General features: G+C 45.1%; 2 protein-coding genes across 2 annotated transcripts in view; both read left to right on the top strand.

Annotated features, from left to right (window-relative positions):
* Positions 1–7,740, top strand: part of rgs12a (regulator of G protein signaling 12a) — a 30,770-nt gene extending 23,030 nt beyond the window's left edge. The window contains exons 13-17 of the mRNA XM_076112469.1: positions 311–407; positions 635–693; positions 1,151–1,262; positions 1,450–2,013; positions 7,460–7,740. Coding sequence (XP_075968584.1) covers positions 311–407; positions 635–693; positions 1,151–1,262; positions 1,450–2,013; positions 7,460–7,740 — 1,113 coding nt within the window. The remainder of the gene's footprint in view (positions 1–310; positions 408–634; positions 694–1,150; positions 1,263–1,449; positions 2,014–7,459) is intronic.
* A 1,882-nt stretch (positions 7,741–9,622) lies between these two features.
* Positions 9,623–19,024, top strand: hgfac (HGF activator). The gene is made up of 14 exons (XM_076112359.1): positions 9,623–9,967; positions 10,071–10,134; positions 10,656–10,749; positions 11,849–11,922; positions 12,002–12,142; positions 12,822–12,953; positions 13,609–13,719; positions 14,027–14,201; positions 14,726–14,823; positions 15,755–16,019; positions 16,986–17,125; positions 17,415–17,555; positions 17,806–17,948; positions 18,851–19,024. The coding sequence occupies exons 1-14, from the start codon at positions 9,902–9,904 to the stop codon at positions 19,022–19,024; spliced, it is 1,818 nt and encodes a 605-aa protein (XP_075968474.1). The 5' UTR covers positions 9,623–9,901.
* The last annotated feature ends 1,545 nt before the right edge of the window (positions 19,025–20,569 follow it).

Below are 20,569 nucleotides of genomic sequence, written 5' to 3'. Positions count from 1 at the left end.
AGCACTGTGACTCAGCCTCTGAAGATGGAGCACTGGGGCTATAATTAAGAATGACGACACTCCTTAAACATGCCAACTCCTCCCCTAGACCCCTGCCAGAAGGTTTTATTTTAGTCCTGTGGGGTTTTCAGGCATTATAACAGTATTATACAGTAGTCCAGAGCTGAGGAATAGTTCATAAATTAAACAAAGGCTCGTGAACTCGGATATCAGCCATCAGGCATACTAAGAGGAATTATTCCATATTTACACTTCTGCACAACAGGTGAAGATTGTAACGTGTTGACCATCGATTTGTGTTTCGTTTCAGAGCGGAGAAACGGAGCCTTTGGACCTGGGCGCCCCCATATCGAGCTTGGATGGCCTACGAGTTGTTTTGGATCGAATCGACCCAGCTTCAGTGAAAGGTAAGACCATCAAACACACTGCAGCACAATATCTATACTAAATATTACAAACTGACAAAAAAAACAAGAACTTATTTCAATTTTAAATATGAAAAGTTGTTTTTCCGACTGGAACTTGTAAACAACGGTTTCTAAAATGTCCTCTCCTCTCTTTTTTTGTCTCATTAATTTCTCAGCCTGATGATTAATTTTCTTGTACATCTCTCTCCGTCTCTCTTTTCAAATAGACAAATCTAAGTCGTCCTCCCTAAAAAACCACCCTCCAAGTAGAAGTTTTTCTGCCACAGTAAGTACTCCCGACATCTTTATTCTCATATATATGTTGCTTAAAAATGTCCCGCTGTGGTGTTTTGTCCCTTTCCGCTGCTGCGCCGCTTATGCTTATTCATCCTTATTAACATCTACAATCTTTTGACAAGCTTTGAGTTGGTGGGTTCCCGATTTGTTTGTATCCCTTGGCCTAACACTGCCTGTGGCTGACTTCACTTGCTCCCTTTCCATGCTTGAGTTATTGCACCGTATGTAGGCAGACAGCACTCGGTCTGGACGCTAGCAAGGTCGGTAAAGACGCGGAGAGCCAGCAGATGGACGAGGCTCATCTTTTACATGAGGGTGTCAGTAAATCCGGACACTCTGCTCAGTAGGGTGCTCTGCAGCTCATGCTTAGCCTCCCCTTTATGCCCCCCCCCCCTCCCCATCCCCCCATCCCCTAACAGATTGCATTGTTATTGTTGCATCTGCAGGGAGATGAGAGGTCAACACCAAAGGACTTTTCTCTGAGAGCAAGTGGACCAGACTCAGCACTCCCAGGGGAAAAGAGAAAACAGAAAAAGATTAATATAGATGAAGCTGAAGGTAAATGTCCTTCTTTCTCTCTTTCTTTGACTTATTGGTGGATTTCTTAGCTTTGCTTTGCTTTGCTTTCCCCGTCAGGTGTGAGGATGCTACGCTGAATGTTAACCCCCTCAACTAATCATTTCCTTCCAGGAGCTCACCTATTTGGAAAGTCTAAGTGAGGGAACCTGTTTGATCTGTGTTGCAGAATTCTTTGAGCTGCTGAGCCGGGCGCAGAGCTCCCGAGCCAACGACCAGCGCGGACTCCTGAACAAAGAAGATCTGGTGCTTCCCGACTTCCTGCGTCTAGTCCCACCCACCTTCTCCTGCTCCGCCTCCTCTGACCTGGCCTGCTCCACCCCGGACTCCCTGAAACAAAGTCGGGAGAACGGCGTCTCCTTGCGGGGGGCCCTCACCGCCAGCCTTCGCTCAGAGAGCCTGGACTCCTCCCTCAGCTCCAGCGCCAACGGACACTCCGGGACCAGGCGGTGCCTGATGCCCCCTCCTCGCCACTCGACTTTTGGCACCCACCTCTCCCCCATCCCCCGGCCCTTGGACACCCGGCCGATCCTCCGCACCGTAGAGGAGGACGCCCACAGCGACCTGACTCTCGTGGGGGAGGGCGACATCAGCAGCCCCAACAGCACCCTGCTGCCTCCATCGCCGTTCCCCATGCAGTCCTTCAACAGCAGCCTGCCCGAAGCCAACTTCACCCCGCCGCCAATCTGCCCCCAGTCTCAAGACGCGGGTGGAGAGGGAAAGTCCAGTTCAGGTACTTCTACAGTGTAATAAACCAGTGCTCCGTGTGTTTGCGTGTGTGGTATGTGCATGCGTGCGCTCCCCCTCCCCCCCCAACCGGTGGTCTCAACCCGACCACCTTCACCATTAAACTCCCTCTACACTGACTCTGATGCACTTTAATGACAAATTGATACTGACTCTTTCTCAGTTTGCCATTCATTTAAACTGATTTGTTTTATTAAACTTAGCAAAGCATGTGTGTGATTGATCCTCGTTACACTCAGATCTCGCCTTGTAAATACGGATGTGTATATTTTGTTCAGTGAGCAACGTTTACTTGGATGTCACTTCCCACGCCACAAATTGTTGGGTTCGCCACATGACTGGGATGACTTCACTCCAGTTAGATATTCAGTTTATTTTGTAGTTTTGGGTGCCTGAGAATGCTGATGTAACTGATTTGCAGAGCTTGTGGATATTAATAATATGTATGTAGTGCATACAGATTAATGAACAATATTCGACAGCGCTGCAGTCGGTGAATTGAGAACAACTGAAAGTGATGCGATTAGCAGCTGTGTTTCCTGGCATACGGGTTCATTATGTGCAATTAGAAAAACATCGCAGCAAACCAGACCCATGAAATTGTTTTACAGTGTTGGACCTGTGGCTGCTGACAGTCAGTACAATATAAATACTGTGTTCCTCTCCATCCCACCATCTCAAGTTAAGAGCAATTCAACAATGTCAAAAAGCGTCTTTTTTTTTTTTTTTTTTGTATCTCTCAAACCGGTGAGTCATTAAATGGTGTCAGCAAATTGAGCAATGGCGAAAATAATTAGTCACCGGAGGACAAGTGCTCCTTAGCGCTGGTGACATTGTTGAATTGCCCGTCATTCTCTATCCGGGTCATTCACTCCCTCTCGCTAGATGCCTGTTGTAGATAATCACTGCCAATAAACTCTGTACCTGTGATTGAGTAGATCTAATAAATGTTAGAATTGTAAATCACTCTCGTCTGTCTTTTTACACGTTTGTGAGCTCAGTTTTCTCCCCCGCCTTCCTCCTCCTCCTCCTCCTCCGCATGCCTCCTCCCCTTTCTCCCTCAGCTCTGTCTCACTCTTATCCTGTGGCTTTCTCCTCTCATCAGCTCCCACTCCTTTGTGTACTTTTCTGTGTGTCGCCGCTCGCTGTGTGTGTGTGTGTGTGTGTGTGTGTGTGTGTGTGTGTGTGTGTGTGTGTGTGTTCTGCTCAGATTGCTCAGTGTGTCGGTGTTTGTGAGGCCTCGTTAAAACGCCGCTTGGTCCACCTGCTCGGTGTATTGTTATTTGATGGGGTCACCGCTCTGTTGTGTGTTGCCTTAAGCGTGGCATTTCGGGGTCTTTTTGAGTCGGTCTTCTTTCAAACTTGTGTTTTCAAAGCTTGCCGTTGTGTGTCGACTCTTTGTGTATGGAGTGCTTGATCATCATCATCATCTCCCGCAGATGGATCTCATTTTCTATTTCTCCATCCATGTCACCCCCCCCCCCCCCCCACCCCCACTGTGTTTGTTTCTGACATAAGGTACACAATGAAGTGGTGAATTGATTAGTAATGGTGATGGGTTTTTTCTACAGTAGACATTTTCAGAGTTGCCGGGTATACATCAACTAAGGCCAAAAGCTTTCTGTCTTCAGATATCCAATTAGAGGCAACACGTTGGGTTTTTTAATTGTTGGCTTTCACAAAAAATCCCAGGAAAGCTTCTTTTGAAACCCTGTGAACTCTACAGGAAGAGAAAATAATCACGCTCTACATGTTCGCCCAACAACAAAGCTGACGGGTCCCTCGCACTTCAAAGCACGTCATCGAAGGTGCACGAGCATGTTCGCTCTGAGCTTAGTGCCTTGTATTGAAAGGCTTTAATGTAAGGTATGTACACACGACGGCGAGGAAGGATCGGAGCTCCTCTTCTCTGGTTGCTAAGTGCATCAGCCTGATTCTTCCCACCACTGTGCGCCATGGTAACCTTATCCACGAGTTGACTTGAGCTCCAGATAGAAACTGTCACTGTTTGCTATCTCCCACCCTATTTCTCTCCATCTCTCCATCTCTCCCTTTCTCCCACCAGCTAAAATAGAACCAGAGCCATGATTCAGGCCTGTATATCTCTCTCTAACTCTGAGTCTGTGAGGGATCCGAGTTAACACGCCTCCACTCTTTTTAGAGACTTTATGAAGTTGTTACTTTTTAAAATTCCGGTGGAAAGTCATGCTCACGGGCTTAATAATGTGTTTACGAGACAAACCACCCACTGAATAAGTGAGAGGCCGTCAAATTAACAGGGGTTCAGCAGCAGTTGTGCTCTTTTTTTACTGCGTCAATCTGCTTGATTTCAGCCGCTGCAGACGTCCATTTACAGATTGTATCGCTGTTAAACGGACGCCCTCTGCTGTTACGAGGGAATAAATAATTGCTGATGAGGCGGATCGACATCTTCCTCAGACATCACTGCCACTGTGCCATAAATAATAAAGTACTACAGAAAGGCAGAGGATAAAGTCCGGATAAATGTTCTTCATATGAGAAATAAGCTACTTTAAAAAAATACTATGAATCTATTGTTTCCTCTAATTGTACTGCAAAGTCATCAAACACGAATGCATTTAAGGAGCACAATAAAATGTGTTTATAGACCTCACAGATTTCTTTTAGGGGATGCAATTTCTTTTGTACTAAAAACCAATATACCCTGACATCAGTTTAAGCATTTGCATCTAAAGCAGTGGCTCTAAGGCATAGTCCACAGTACCCAGAGTGCTTCTAGCCCTAAAGGTAGTTTAATTTACTTGGCATATTATCAAGTGTGAATTATCCCCTAGTTAGACTGCTGAAATCAAAACCAGAAGGCCTCTGGTCTGTATCCAGAGGACCAGAACTGAGAACTGCTGCCCGTTGTTACCACAATCATGTCCTAATCATGGCTGTAATCACCTCTCCCTGTCTGGCAAGCGTTGGGTCAGCAGGCCCGGTTGGTGGGGATAAGGCCGCCCACTAGAGGGCGACATCACACAGTGTAACTCCATTCATAGGACTGATTTGAACTCACGGCCATGAGCTTTTAGTTGCATGCTAAATAATATTTAGAAATTAAGTTTCCTTTCCCCCTCTACACAGTCGGGGTCAGAAGTTAGTTGCTGAAGGTTTTAATTCAGAGGAAAGGTTTGGCCCAATACGAGAAGATTCAAGTACTCCTGGGAGTAAATGGGACATTCATTTTAAGGCCAGGCTACCCACACACTGTGCTCTGTAATGACTCAGCACACCTGACCTGAGGGACCATAAGGCTCAGTGTCTCTGTGTCAGCTCTCTAAGCTGGCGGCCTCTGACCCTGGGCCAGCCTTGTCGTCCATCTGGCGGTCCAGAGGAGGGCTCGACGCGGATCTTTTGGCAGTCAGCCTCAGTGAGGACTGTAGCTGGGTCCGTTCCAGTCTGGCTGGTCCGTCTCAGCACCCGGCTGCTGATGTGCCTGTGGGCGAGACTCTCCACGGGAGACGCGGTGACATGGTGTGTTTAACATCATGTTTACGCGTCATAGCAGAGAGAGCAGGCTTGAACATTGAACACGTTTGAATTTAAAATAAATACATCGCATTGGAGTTTCCCTTCTTCCAGAGACGGGAGTATGCAAAACCAGGCATGTTTGAACTATCTCAACGTGATCCTGAGCCATTTATTGTAAATAAAGCTATTGGTATGGTTGCTCAAGGGTTACAGTAGGATCGTCCACTATTGTAATAATTAATCCAATTAAGCAAAAAGAAGTTGCAGTCCTACTTGGGACCCTTTATAAAGAAGGGAAGTTAACTGACAAAGGTTAACTATTTTTATGAGCAATTAAGACCTGAGTCAAGAAGGGATTTTTTCTTTTAAATTTTGCTGAACTAAAAAAAATAAATACATTTTGTAAGCCTGAAGAGGTCAAATCTAGTATTTCACAGGAAAGTTGCAATTATAAACAAATTGTAGGTGATAAAGGATTTTTCGTATTGCCTAAAATCATCTCATTGCCCTTTAAAATCTATCTTGCGACTCCTTGAGGGGTCCTGATACCCAGGTTGGGAACCGCGGGTGCAGAGAGTGGATGAGTTTAGGGGTCAAGAATGGATTGCTTAATACATTTATGATGTCGAAAGTACAATTCGTTTTTAGTTCGACAAAGCCCAATTTATCGGCATGCGTCACCTTGCCACTCTGCATACCAGCGTCAATAAATCACATCCTGCGGAAAAACCCTGTGATAGAGATTCATGTTGATGTGTCAACTATATTAAATATTTAATATTAAATTCTAATGAACTGGCAAACACACGTCAGGACCATGTCCTTGAACTTCAGACAAGACCGTGACAGTTGCTGAAAAGTCCCTGAATATGTTTGGCGATCCCCTCGGTGGTTGACGTCGCTGTGTGGCTGAGGGTCCGTGTAAGGTCAGCTGTTGGAGCTCACAGGCTGTGTTTACATCTGCACTGAACAGCAGTGAATCACAGTCAGCAGAGCTAGGAGAGTCTATGTGTTGAAGTTCCGTGTTTGAGTCACTCGGGCCTCTGTGTTTAGAGTCTGAGGGGCCACAGGGTTCACATGAGAAGTGGAGAGTTTATCCGTCATCATAACCTGTAATGCCTGCGTCCCGGAAACTTGGGTTCGTAGCCACCTGAGTGCACTGGCATGAGAAGACGGGGACAAATGGGGTCCACATGCATAACACACCCTCCTTAAATGTGATGTTAAGGTTGCATTAACTTGTGTCTGATGAGGTCATGCAGCCCCAAATAGTTTGAAATGAAGCACAAGTGGTAATGTTGAAACACAGCACATGTGACGACAAGTCTATGAATGAATACATTTAATCCTGTTACAATTTCCTTCAGTTCTTTCCCATGATTTGGCAAGCGAGTTCAGCAAGTTTGAGCTGAAGCAGTTATGTCATTTTTTTTCTTTCTTGACAACAGCTGTCCAGATTACACAGCTCTACAGTTGTCAGATTACGCACGCGTATTAAACTGATGTGTTCATTTGAGCGGCGTAGAGCTAAAATGCATGTGCACCCACGCCATGGGTGACAGCGTTTCCATTTCTTAGATCCTCTGAAGTCTCATACATTCATGCTAAGCATCCGGTCATCATGCAGTCTAATGAGGAGGCGAAGCTCAAGTCGCCTGCAGGTCCATGTGAGTCAAAGCTGCACAGAGATGGGATCATTTTTTGTACCTATATTTAGTCACCATTATATAAAAATGTATTTTTGACAGCAAGATTGTTTGCCTGTTTCAATTTGCTTATTTAAAGCTGAAGTCAACATTTCTATATAAACAAAGGATTAAGTTACGATGTGAAAGGAATAACTCATAATGACCATGCTCATAAATATTCAACCATGGCCGTCCATAATGCAACAACTCCTCTTAAATCTTCCATGTCTGTCTGTATCTGTGAAGGAACGAACCCAAACGCGGACACCAAATCACCCACCGACGGAGCCGACGCTGCACAGACGGTTCAGGAGGTGATGGATGTGGAGGGGGTTCACCTGGAGGAGGGGACGCTCGAAACATCCCAGGGAGAGGACTCTGAGCTCAGCCTGAGCTTCCAGGGCTACGTCGCTGAGCTGCGGCAGTGCCAGAGCAAGCTGAGGAGTACCCAGATGCCCCAGAACGGCCGCAACGCACCGGAGGGCAAGGACTGCAAGACGGACCTCTACAAGGCCACAATTGTCTAAAGGGAACCCCCCCCCCCCCCCCGACTGCTGCACTTTTTCAGCCTGAGGCACTGTCTTTTCGAAAGGGAATTAGTTAAACGATGGACTGCATGTACACTCCAAACAAAATGAAGAAAAAAAATCTATATTACAGTGATAGATATTGTATATTTGTTACGAATTCTGGCGTGTTCTTGTTGATTTTTAGTACTGGTTGTGATTTTTGGACAGTGACATGTTTTTGTTATGGTTTAGTTTAATAATGACGTGCAAAGCGATTGTATTAAGAGCCATGTTAGACCAAGGACAACCATGGAAGAAGCCGGGAATGAACTTTTGGGTACTACTTTCTAAGTAAAGCATATATTGCAAATGGTTTATAAGTTGTGATTAGTGGGTTTATTTATCGTTTTATTAAGTCTTTACTTTCTAATAAACCTTCAAAATGATTTAAATAGCTATATAACGAAAAAGTAAGTTATGTTAGCGAACAATACGTACAAACCAAGGGATTAACCATTAATTAAGCTATTAATTACAACTAATTGTATTTATAAAGTTTGATTTAAAAATCTTGACTTAATGTCCACCTACTAGCTTTTCCAGCTCGTCTTGTGCCGAGGAAGGCTGTGAGATGCAGTTGAAAGCTAAAAAAAGAAGCTAGTAAGTGAACCTTGAGTTCTCTTGCCCTATTAGAAAGCGGGACCCACTTTTGTTGGACCATAAGCTAGACGGGACTCTGTTTTAAGGATCAAAAGGGAGGCAAATCACACTTTTAATGCATATTTAAATATGTCCTCTATATCATTCCTATGTTTTGCAGATACTGACGGTACCTTTGTTGCCTGTACTTCCTGCTTCTGTGGTTTTGAGGTTGTCCACATGTTAAATGATTAAAAAGCTTTCATGGCTGTAAATTCCAACAAAACTGGCACGCTTCTCTTTTGTTACATGTATATGATTAATTCTGGTATATCCCAGCCTAACCTCTAGCCCCTCCCCCCTTGTCTAAAAAGCTCTGCATTCTCCTACTTGTCATATTTGGCCAGCTAAATGTGTTTGCCAAGTTAGTCAGAAATGTCAATAATTAACGGAAATGGTTGTCTTAGTTGAACAATTTCCTCTTTGGTAACACACTACCTCCACCTGGGGATTTGTTGTCCAATGTGGACGTGCTGTTCAGTCGTCCAGCCTCCTCTTTGTATTTTTAGCTCAGCATCTGGGGAGATTATTACAGGTGGTGGAAATTAGAGGTTAGACTATGGGACTATGGGGTTAGTCTTGACACAGCATGTTACTGCTGGAATGCTGATAACACATGGGGCATGTGAGAGGGTTGGGCCCTTCACTTTCCTACTTCCCTTTTTCAAAGGCACTGTCATTATTGAATTCTTCATTAACTTAGAACAGTAGCTTTTTCCTTCCAACTCCTTGATACACCCCCAAAATGGATTTATTTTATCTTTAGCCTAATGACCCACCTGTGGATGTTTTCATGTCTAGACTGCTTCTCTGCCAGGTCCCATAGCCGCTTAGGCACTGTGTGTAGTGGGACATAGAGAGTGACTTCAACCTGTTTGAGGACTTAAACAAAATCCCAAGTAACACCTCTTGTTGTAACGTTAGTTACTTCTGCCTGGGTCACATGCTCTGACGGGTCGTCACGGTTGTTAACAACAGTTAAATTGCAGGGTAACGTTTTATTAACAAAAACTGTTTTAAAAAAAACAACAACCAGAAGATGCATCTTAAACTAATTTAAAAGTTTTTATTATGTGACCCTGGGAAAAAAGTAACGTGAATAGTCACCGGAGTAACGCGTTAACGTTACACGGACCTCGACGCTGGAGAGGAGGGATCCTGCAGCACCATCAGCCGCCTCTGCCTCTGGAAACTTTGGGTTTGTCCTCTTTTGATAACTCACAATGATGAACCGTGGGCGTCAGGGAACACCAGCCGGGATATAGGATGCCTCACAGATAGACAAGCCCAATGACGCAACGGGTTTACTCAATACAGCTTGAAATTGTGAGGAACAGGATAATACTTGCAGGGTTTCCCACGTTCCCTATGACCAAAACCAGGCTGAGGACTCGGAAACTTACTGATATAACGTGACAGGCACACAGACACCTCTTCCGACTCCTGGAAGCAAGTTTCTCCGGACACCAGGGACCAGCAGATGCAAACTTCCATGATGGCATACTTTATTTTACTTTTCCTACCTTGTGTTTTCACTACACAGGCGGTAAGTTGTACCCTTCTTACGCACGCCCTGTGCGTCTTTTTCATCCATTTTGCGTGCGCTAAAACCAAGAAAAAGTGCAATAACGTATCTTCCCTGATTTCAGCGCATATTTGTCCCTTCGTATGAAAGAGTCCTCTCCAAAGAGCCGGTCAGGGAGAGCCGGAAAGGTAGGTTTTTACCTGAGTCGTATGTTTGATTTAGAGGAGAAAGGAGGGAGTGGGATGCACGTTGAACTGGCAGTGAATGGGATGCATTTGCAGCTGAAGTAACAGAGAAAGTTAGTGGTGCAACATAAAGCTAAAACATGTGGGAGCATGACTTGATGATCTATTTAATAACAAAACATATTTCTTTGTTTTTTTCATATTCTGTTGTGAATTGTCGTGTTTTTATTTTTAGATTTCATGCTACTTTGTCACCAAGTCAAATTGCTCGTATGTGCAAACACACTTGGCAATACACCTTTTCTGATTCTGATGATTTTAGCTAATCAAGAAGAGGATCATGGATTTATTGTCCTCGGATCAGAGCTATGTACAAAGTCAAAGAAGTCTTTGTGCATGAGGTGCAGGGGGGGGGGGGGGAAACAGTTTGTGATTTCCATCTTTTGTGTGTTTGCCCATCTGTGTTCATTTGAAAATAACAAGCTGTGTTTTTTTTTTTTTTTTTTTTTTTTCTCTGCTGCCAGTTCTCACTACAACGGACAAAGAATGTAAATTCCCATTTCGTCAGGGTGGAAGAATTCATCATCACTGCCTCACCATCCTATCCTCAAAACCATGGTGAGTCCACATATTAGCCGGCCCATCTGGCTCCGCTGTTTTGGCTACACGAACAAACCGCTAACGCGCGTGTAACCACACGAAGTTACCACACACTTCGACTTACACGAAGAGACGTCGCAACACTTGACAGGTAGAAGTGCTGCGTCGTCATATTTGGTTTTCATTCAGACGCCCGCTCATAAGCTATACACACCTTGTCTACGTCTCTGTCACACAGACCGCAGGTGTTGCGTCACAGGTGTTTGTATGACTCGCCCCAAAAAGTTAGATTTAATGAGTTTAAGGAGCTCATTCGCTTCAGTAAATTGCTCATTGATGAAGCGTTATAATGCTTATAATGATTTGCGTGCCCCAACTAGAATATCGTATGATGTTGTTATAACCAGATGATTTTAAAGGTGACATGAGATAGAATGTAGAACATTCCATCTTAAACTGCGACGGTGGCGGTAGTTTATAACACTTTTACTACTTCCTGCAGTTTATCCTGAGGGTAGATAAACAGCTGTCACAGTTAAACCATCACGGTGCATTTTTACTTGCTTCAGTTTGTGAAATAGTTACAAAATCATCCTTTTATTCGATTTTTTATTTTGGAGAGACTTGCTGAAGGGCTTTCCAGGCATCATTCCTTTGAAGTGAGAGGAGAAGGGTGGCTGCCAGCAGCAAGTTGGAGCAACATCAATGCAATTATATATGGCCCAACATCTCCGGTCCACCTACACATGAAGTTAAACACAATGTGACTCTGCGTGTTCTTGTGATGTGCTCACGAGCTCAGCGTCATGATAGGTTTGTGATTATGTACCGCAGATGCAGTGAGCGGTCCAGAAGTCTGCTGACGTTACTTTGGTTAAAGTAGTGGATGATTGACGGAGTTAGGGAGGTTGTGTTTTATGTCACAATATAAACATATTAAATATTCAGACAAATCAATGTGTTATCACTGAATATTCCTCAGGATGGCGTTAAATGGAGAGATCTCTGACAGTTTATAATACGGTCCTATTGGCCAACACTGCCAATGTTTCTTCCATTTGTAATCCAGGCGACGAACTGGTGACTGTGATATATTTCTCTGTCTCTTCTGCTGCAGGTGCTCCCTCACGAGTAACTTTGACCGTGACCTGCAGTGGGGCTTCTGTGCACCGGAGAAAACTCAGCCAGAGGGTTAGTTCACCATCAACACCATCAATCCTGATACTGCGTTGTTCATCCTGTAACTGTCTTCTCTGTCGGTCTGTTTCAGTTTTTGTCCACACGTCACGCAGGATCACAGATCCATGTCAGGTGAGCCCGTGTCAGAATGGAGGCGTCTGCACGCTGATCCCACACGGACGCTTTGAATGCTCCTGTCCTGAGAGCTTCACTGGCACACTCTGTGAGCAGAGTAGGTACAATTTAGGATTGTTATTATTATTTTATATAATACCACTGTTATTGTTGTCATTGTTGTCATGTGTATCCTTAGAACATGTGTTTTTGTTTGTTTTTTGTTTTGTCAGATTCTCTCTGCAATCATGTTTCCATTATGCCCGAGTTCAGTGTTTTCATATCATTGTGCACATTTGGCTGCCAATCACCTGACAGCTGCCGAAGGAAAGAAAAGTCTCTGCCAGCAAATAACAAACCCCATCATCAGCTTCATGATGTTTATTTTAAAAAGTCCTAAATGTGACATGCTTTGCAATATAATGAAGTTACACGGGCAATATTCAAATGACGTCTTCTCCTGAATTTGATTCTTTTTTTTTTTTTTTGCCAAATATGATTTCCAAGATCAAGAATGAAATTTCACGCTCGACTTCTGCCCTTTCTCAACTCCCTCGCTCGTTTCGGAGACGTCGTTTGCAAAGAGGTTTCACTCTACGTTCAAAGTCATTTAAATTCCTCACAATCAAACAAAATCAAAACACAAAAAAAAAGACACCCAAACACGTTTCCACTGAGAAAAGAATCTTGCACAGCTCAGCCCATCAAACTCTGCTCGGCACGCTCCATTGAGCTCTTCAATCTCCTCTCGCATCTCCACCCTAATGCCTTTTTATGCGTCTGTGTCGGCTTTTCAGAGAGGTGCTATGAAACCGCACACCTGCGCTATTATGACACCGGAGAGTCTTGGGGACGAATTCACCTCCGGAATGTGGAACAGTGCACATGTGTGGCGGGGGAAATCAAGTGCGAAAGAGTTCGCTACACAAGTAAGATGTGCTTTCAGCTGCTGTTCTGCTTCAGTTGTGTCTTGCTTTTTCTCTGTGGTCTGCTTTTTGTTGAGGTGAGAGTGAAACCCAATAAGGGGATGTGTGTGTAAAATACTGACTGATGAATGTAGATTAGCGCTCTCTAAGGAATGATGTCTTTATGTTTTTTTTTTTTGATTTGACAAGCTTTTTCATACGTGTCAGGTCTCCTTCCAGCCCGGAGACGTGCTTATTCTCTTTGATCGCAGCTCCATAGTTACACGACTAACACAGCCAGCGAAGAAAAGACTAAGATTATATGACTCACTGTGACTCAGGAATGGTGTTTTAGGACACACCCCAACAACCCATGGGTCCGTAAGGTGCTTTCATCTCGATGTGGGGGGGGGGGGGGGATCTTCATAGGCATTTATAAAAGAGAACGGCAGTGAGGTGGTTTCATCCTCACTGAGCCGAAACCTGTTTTTTGTCATGATGGTCGGGGCTGTTCTTATTCTCTACAGTGGGAAAAAAAAAAATCCTTAAAGCTAAACGCACCTGAATGCCCTTTGACTTGACTCTACAATGACATTTTACAATGACATATTCGGATATAAAGCTTTTTGTGGAAATATGGAGTATGTATGTGTGACCTGGTTTCCCTCTGTGTCCCCAGCGTGCCGTTCAAACCCTTGTCAGAATGACGGAACGTGTCGACTGATCACAGCCACCGGCAAGGAAGTGTGCAACTGCCGACGCGGCCACAGCGGCCCGTACTGCAGCTTCGGTGCGTAAAAAGCAGGACTGTGGTGTTATTCGTCACGTGTGTTTGTCACGTATGCGTGTTCATGCGTGCACGTGTGTGTGCGTGACAATGGGTTTGATTAATGATGGCAGGAGAAGACATGGGCAAGCTGCACTCGGTTGGTGTGCAGAGAGTTTCTTTTAGGGCGGATTTTAGTATGGAAGCAAGATATCTGTCATCTGGAAGTTGTCTGATTGCATTCATATTGTTTACATATTTGTGTTGTCCTGCGAAATCGAGACATGCTTGAGACATTTTTGTGTGTGTGTGTGTGTGTGTGTGTGTGCAGAGCCGGAGACAGAGTGCTATAACAGCAGGGGCACAGATTACAGAGGGCTGGTGGGCACCACGGTGTCCGGCGCCAGGTGCGTGGCGTGGAACTCGGACCTGCTGTACAACGAGCTCCACGTGGGCACGGTGGTCGCCTCGTCCCTCAAGGGCCTCGGGGAGCACGCCTACTGCAGGTGTGTGTTGGGACGTCCCGCTAATTCTGGTAGCCAGCAACATGACAGGCGAAGGCCGCTTCTGGTTTGAGGAGACGTTGTGTTGATCTTGCGGTAGGGACGGGCTCAGCGTGAGGTAGCAGAGCTGCCCGCTAGGGCAACTCGGAGGCAACCACACAACCACCATGAGCATTAAAGAAGCACATGAATCCAGCCTGTGTATCGTAAAAAAAACCCAACTAATCTACTCCACATTCGCTCCTCTTCCATTTCTTCCAGCTTTCCTCATTCGTTGTTGCTATGACTACCCAGCAGCCATATGGCATGGCCACCAAAAATGTCCCAAACATCAAAGAAAAGCAAACACACTAGCACACAAGTTTTATTGCCGGGAAAGTTTCATATTGCAGCTCAGTGAAACTTCATTCCTAATCATTCAAACTGAATCATTTTCAGCCTCCACATCAAACAGCGATGGAGCCCCTTTAAGCCTTTTAAGCCAAGTGTGTGTGTGTGTGTGTGTGTGTTTGTGTGTGTGTGTGTAGAAACCCAGATAAGGACAAGAGGCCGTGGTGCTACACACTAAATGACGGCGCCATCTCCTGGGAGTACTGCGACGTCCCCACCTGTGTGATGCCTGTGTGTGAGTAAACGGGGCGCAGCAAAGGAGTTTCCTTTTTGTCATGTAGTTGGCTCCATCACTGAACTGCTGCATTGATATACAGCGATGCTCTTCCCTATTGGTAAAGCATGACACATCTGTTAGATTGGCCAGATATAACAGCTCGATGTTGCTTTAATCGTTTGTTAAAGAAGTCGTGCAGTCACTCCGTTCTTTCCATTGATTATCGGCCTTGGTTATTGTTTAGCCTCATTGTTGAGGTAAGTGGAAGCGAAAACATCTTTGTCATTATAAGGAATGAAAAGCTAAGACTATTCACGAAGGCCACTCGCTGCATCATTCAATATCTTTATTCTCTGCCTCAGTCATATGACGCATTCAGGGATAAAAATTAAGAAACCTCTCGACGCCTCAATAAACGCCTCGACTTTTAATCAGAAATCCAGCGTTTGTGATGCAGACAGGAGGGCGGAGACTACAGCTACTGTGTGGAGTCACGCTGCTCCCAAAAACGTGGAATTCAGCCAAGCTGACTGGTTTTTGGCAGAGCTTGTTTTTAATAACGTGGGCTCGATGAGATGAAGGGGAATAAGGCATGACTCACCCTGAATCAACATGTCACGTCAGGTGCTGCCAATTGTTTATGTAGCGAGTGGGATCTGGCGCAGTTGACCGTCTCATGATGCCAGGGGTATGCACAGAATCCACAACATGTGATTGAAAGCACGGGGTTGCTCTGCTACCCTTTTGTTTGTGCTTTCTTGCAGGGGAGAATGAGCCAGCGACAAACACCAAAGTATTCAGAAGAGGTATTCTAGGGAGTGTGGTAGCAAAATATAGTTGTAGTAGTTAGTTGTAGTTCTAATTCCTGTTTAGAACTTGTAGTTTGTAGTTGCATTAATGCCACTAAGTCTGAGATAATCACGCATTTTAATGTTTTTTCTTCACGCAGCTTCTTCTCGAAGGATTATGCCGTTTAATGTCCTGCCCGTCATTAAAAGACCAAACCCCTCCATAACCACCAAAAAGCATGTGTGCGGCAAAAGGCACAAGAAGAGGTTATCGGTAGCCAGGGGCCGGATAATGGGCGGAAACTCGGCTCTGCCGGGTACTCACCCCTGGATGGCAGCCATTTATATCGGAAAATTGGACTTCTGCGCCGGCACCCTGGTCTCTTCTTGCTGGATCGTCTCTGCAGCTCACTGCTTCTTCCGCAAGTATGTCCTGGATGCACTTCAGCTGCAACGGAGGCTTGTATTTGCATTGATGTCGCTTGCAGAAAAGGCAACGGTTTTGTAGTAGCCAAGTGCGCTCTGAAACTTTGGGACAGAAAAAAAAAAAGACATGTTTACGTCCTTGGGAGCTCTTTTCAGCCTGTGTGTAAAAGACTGAAAGTGCTCAGTTTGAGTCAGCAATAAACCTAATCGTTGAGGAAGCGTTCATAGATCAGAGGGGAGCATTTTCTGACCTTTGCAGCTGAACAAGGCACGTAATTCAAAGACTTTGACTCCTCAGCATCACAGCTTTACGATCGCCCTATATTTAGACATCCAGTTCGAGGAAAACCTAAAATCGTCTCACGCGCAGATGCTGTTTACATGCAAGTGCACACATTTCCCCTTTGATGTCAGCAAACAGGCATCTGTTGTCATTGCTCAAGTTCAAAGAGCTAAATCATGACATCATTGAATTGGACACCAATAGCAGTGATTGAAAGTAGTTTTTTCAGGGTTTTTAAAAAAAGGATACTTGACTTGATTGAACTAATGAAAGCAGAACAAGAGTCCACAGTGTTCCTTACACACCTCAGTACAAACACGCAGAACATAACGAACAACGTGCTCGAGATGTAGCTATTATTAGAGTCTTGGGTCTCAAGGTGTTAATATTTGTCCCGAGGGAAAGAGATCATTAAATCAGGTCTGACATGGGGAGGGTTCATCCTCTGGGGAGCATCCATGTACTAGATATATTTAATGGGAATCTGCTCTTTAGATTTCCATATTTCTTGTGCATTTTACGGCCAATCAATGTTGGTGATAAAAGAGAGGCGCCATCCCCGCGGTTCACCCTCTGGGGATCAAAGTTTAAGGAAATTCAGCGGGTAGTTTTCACAGACATGAGTATTAGTAGTACATACTTTGGAGCGCCGTGGACTGACAGCAGTGTGTCTTCCCTTATAGCCCCCTGAAGTCTCAGCTTCGAGTGGTGCTCGGCCAGCAGAATGTCAACGTCACTGGTCCCAACACCAGGACATTTGGAGTGCAGGACTACATCTTTCCAAAACAGTTCTCAGTGTTTAATCCAACGCTACATGATATTGGTAAGCATTAAGTGGACACACACACACACACACACACACACTAGTGACTCACGTAAACTAGAAGACCTCCTGTCCCCATTCAGAAAAACACAAACTCACTAAAGACCCCAGTCTGCGTGCACAGCTGTGTGTGCGTCACTGAGCAGCTGTGTCCCTGTGCTCCCCCGCACAAACACACACACTGGCTGCTGGGTGTGGTGTTTTCATTGGGCAACGGAGTCTCCGAGTCTACCACTCGTTTCATCCTTTTAACTGCTCTTTTTCGTCGTCTGTCGTCTGTGTTTGGCAGTCCTGATCAAACTGGCGAAGCAGGACGGGCGCTGTGTGAGGAGAACCCCGTTCATCAGACCCATCTGTCTCCCAGACAAAAGCATGACGTTCCCTGATGACTACTGCTGTGCTATTAGCGGCTGGGGACACATGCATGAGAGTGAGTGATGAGGGCATCATGGCCGTGTCATCATGATAACACCTATCTACATTCATACGATACATGACTTTCTTGTTTTTAACTGTCCGAGCAGAGCCAGTGTCGGTTTGCTCTTTAGCTTCACTTTGACAGAAGTTTTTTTTTTTCCCCAACTACCTGAAAACTCCAAATAATGGTAAACATTTAGTTTGTTGTTGAGGCCCTGTTCATACTAACATGTGATGCGTTATTCCTGCTTTTATTTTGACAGAGGCCGAGGGTTACTCTAGTCTGCAGGAGGCCGGAGTGAGGCTGATTCCTCACGAAGCTTGTAGGAAGCCAGATGTTTACGGCAACCATGTCACCGCTGACATGATTTGTGCGGGGCTCAGCGGCTGTGCCGACGCCTGCCAGGTAGGAAAACCATTCTGAGACGCCGATTATTAAATCCAAGGCCGCCAAGTTGATGGTTACGTCCTCACAATTCCTCATCGTCAATGTATGACTAACTACAAAGTGCTACCACTGGCACTGTCAGGAACATTTTTCTTTACGTTTTTGCTTTAGCCGGTCTGTTTATTGTATCTAACCCAAGTTTCGCTCCGAGAAATGTCACGTTGCTTGTAATTCATCCGTCCACCCTGAAAGACATCGTTCCCTCCATCTATACTGAATGTGTCCAGACTGCTATTATGTTGTCCAACAGTGGAAGTCAGCTCATGCACCATGAATCACAGACTGGCATAATATGCTTGCCAGGGGCGCAACATGATGGGGTATCCTTCTATCTGCTGGGCAGGATAGAAACGTATCATTTGAAATAGGAGAGATCTCTACACTCCATTAATGGCCCTTAAAGACAAAGCCATGGCTTAGCTCCCTTCTAATGGGATGAAATGATACCCCCCCTTATTGCTCTGAACATTACAACTGATCATAAAGTGTTGTGGGCAACATAGACTCCCAGAGCCCACATAGTTGTTGACCTCCTCCCTTGGCTCTGTAAGGGTCGGTATCAGTAAGTTGACTCAAGGCATCGGAGTAATGGAACAACACTTCAGATTTCAGCAGGGATTCCCCTGAGTGAAGAGCCAGAGGGAAGTTAGCGAGGGTCTGTCTGCAGCTACTCAACCTGCCGTGTGTAATAACATTGAAGTTCCTTTCCTCTTCAACTAAATGTCTCCGTTATCTGTTTACCTCTCGGGTAGAGGGAAGTTTTTAGGGTTGAAAGTGTGTGACTCAGCTGTTTAGTGTGACTCCGCTTTGATCCGAGCATGTATGTATATGAACTGTATATACTTTATGTGTTCCCCCAGGGCGACTCCGGGGGTCCGTTGGCTTGCGCGAGGGATGACGTGAGCTTCCTGTATGGCATCATCAGCTGGGGAGAGGGCTGCGGCCGCTCTGGAAAACCTGGTGTTTACACTAAAGTGGTGAACTATATCGATTGGATCAATTCTGTGATCGCACGCAAACCCAAGGCTTCATGAATGAACATCAGCCGGACATTAGCTTTAATATATGAGACGTTGCACTATATTGTATTCTAACAGTTTTTTATTTGTCATGCTTGTGGAAGTTTATAGGTTGTCCTTTTTTTAACTGTGAAACATTTTGTGACTGAATAAACCTTTAATGACTTGATAAAGCTTTGAGTGTCAACTACTTCAGATCAAAGATGCAGATATGTGTAACCTTGATTTTATGGTTTAAATATATTAAATGTTTTGGCAGTGAGGTCATTATCATTTTCAACAGAGGATGTGGCCTTTTATAGGTATGGATATAAACTTCTGTGTACTACGTGCTTACACATTTGAAGGGCCACTTCTACTATTTTGCGACCTGATTCCCTTTCTGAAATAACATGTACACTCACCGGCCACTTTATTAGGTACACCTTGCTAGTACCGGGTTGGACCCCCTTTTGCCTTCAGAACTGCCTTAATTCTTTCGTAGCATAGATTCAACAAGGTGTTGGAAACATTCCTCACCGATTTTGGTCCATATTGACATGATGGCATCACGCAGCTGCTGCAGATTTGTCGGCTGCACATCCATGATGCGAATCTCCCGTTCCACCACATCCCAAAGGTGCTCTATTGGATTGAGCTGTGGTGACATTGGAGTACAGTGAACTCATTGTCACGTTTGAGATGATTTGAGCTTTGTGACACGGTGCATTATCCTGCTGGAAGTAGCCATCAGAAGATGGGTACACGATGCTCAATTGGTACTAAGGGGCCCAAAGTGTGCCAAGAAAATATCTCCCAGACCATTACACCACCACCACCAGCCTGAGCTGTTGATACAAGGCCGGATGGATCCATGCTTTCATGTTGTTTACGCCAAATTCTGACCCGACCATCTGAATGTCGCAGCTGAAATCGAGACTCATCAGCCCGTCTGGCACCAACAACCATGCCACGTCCAAAGTCACTTAAATCCCCTTTCTTCCCCTTTCTGATGCTCGGTTTGAACTTCAGTAAGTCGTCTCCACCACGTCTAGATGCCTAAATGCATTGAGTTGCTGCCATGTGATTGGCTGATTAGCTATTTGTGCAATTGAACTGGTGTGCCTAATAAAGTGGTCGGTATGAAAGGTGGTATTTGTGGCACGAGAACCATGTGATCGTTTCCTCCAGTAGCAGCAGCAGCAGCAGGTGGTGTAAACCAGCCCAGGTGGCAGCAGCACTGGTCGGCTGGCTGGTGCACAGACAGACAGGCACTGGTCATGCCCCCTTTTTTCCACGTGCCCTGCTGGGGGCGAGTTTGCGGCCCACAAGCACACACAGAGAGAGAGAGAGAGAGAGCAGCTATTTTGAAAGTGACCCTCTCATTCAGGCAGCGACTGTGCAGCTGTCAGGAACCATGACTGAAGATGACGGATTCTGTTGTCGTGGAGGGATATGCCAGACTCCGAGATGGAAAAAAGGTGTTTAGCGTGTCAATATTTCTGCTGAAGTAATGCAACGCACTTTCGTTAAAAAAAACAAAAACAAAAAGTTTGTCTTGACTTTTGCTTTCCTCCACAG

The sequence above is a fragment of the Anarhichas minor genome, unplaced genomic scaffold (assembly GCF_050575085.1).
Source record: "Anarhichas minor isolate MPS153535 unplaced genomic scaffold, ASM5057508v1 ptg000049l, whole genome shotgun sequence".
NCBI lineage: Eukaryota > Metazoa > Chordata > Actinopteri > Perciformes > Anarhichadidae > Anarhichas > Anarhichas minor.
Note: the sequence above shows the minus strand (reverse complement) of the source record. Positions and strands in the feature narration are given on the sequence as shown.

Excerpts from the sequence above, each read along its gene's own strand:
- hgfac (XM_076112359.1), top strand. The coding sequence starts at position 9,902 with ATGCAAACTTCCATGATGGCATACTTTATTTTACTTTTCCTACCTTGT. Across the intron at positions 9,968-10,070 it reads GTGTTTTCACTACACAGGCG|CGCATATTTGTCCCTTCGTA; the intron begins GTAAGTTGTACC and ends CCCTGATTTCAG. Across the intron at positions 13,720-14,026 it reads CGGCCCGTACTGCAGCTTCG|AGCCGGAGACAGAGTGCTAT; the intron begins GTGCGTAAAAAG and ends GTGTGTGTGCAG.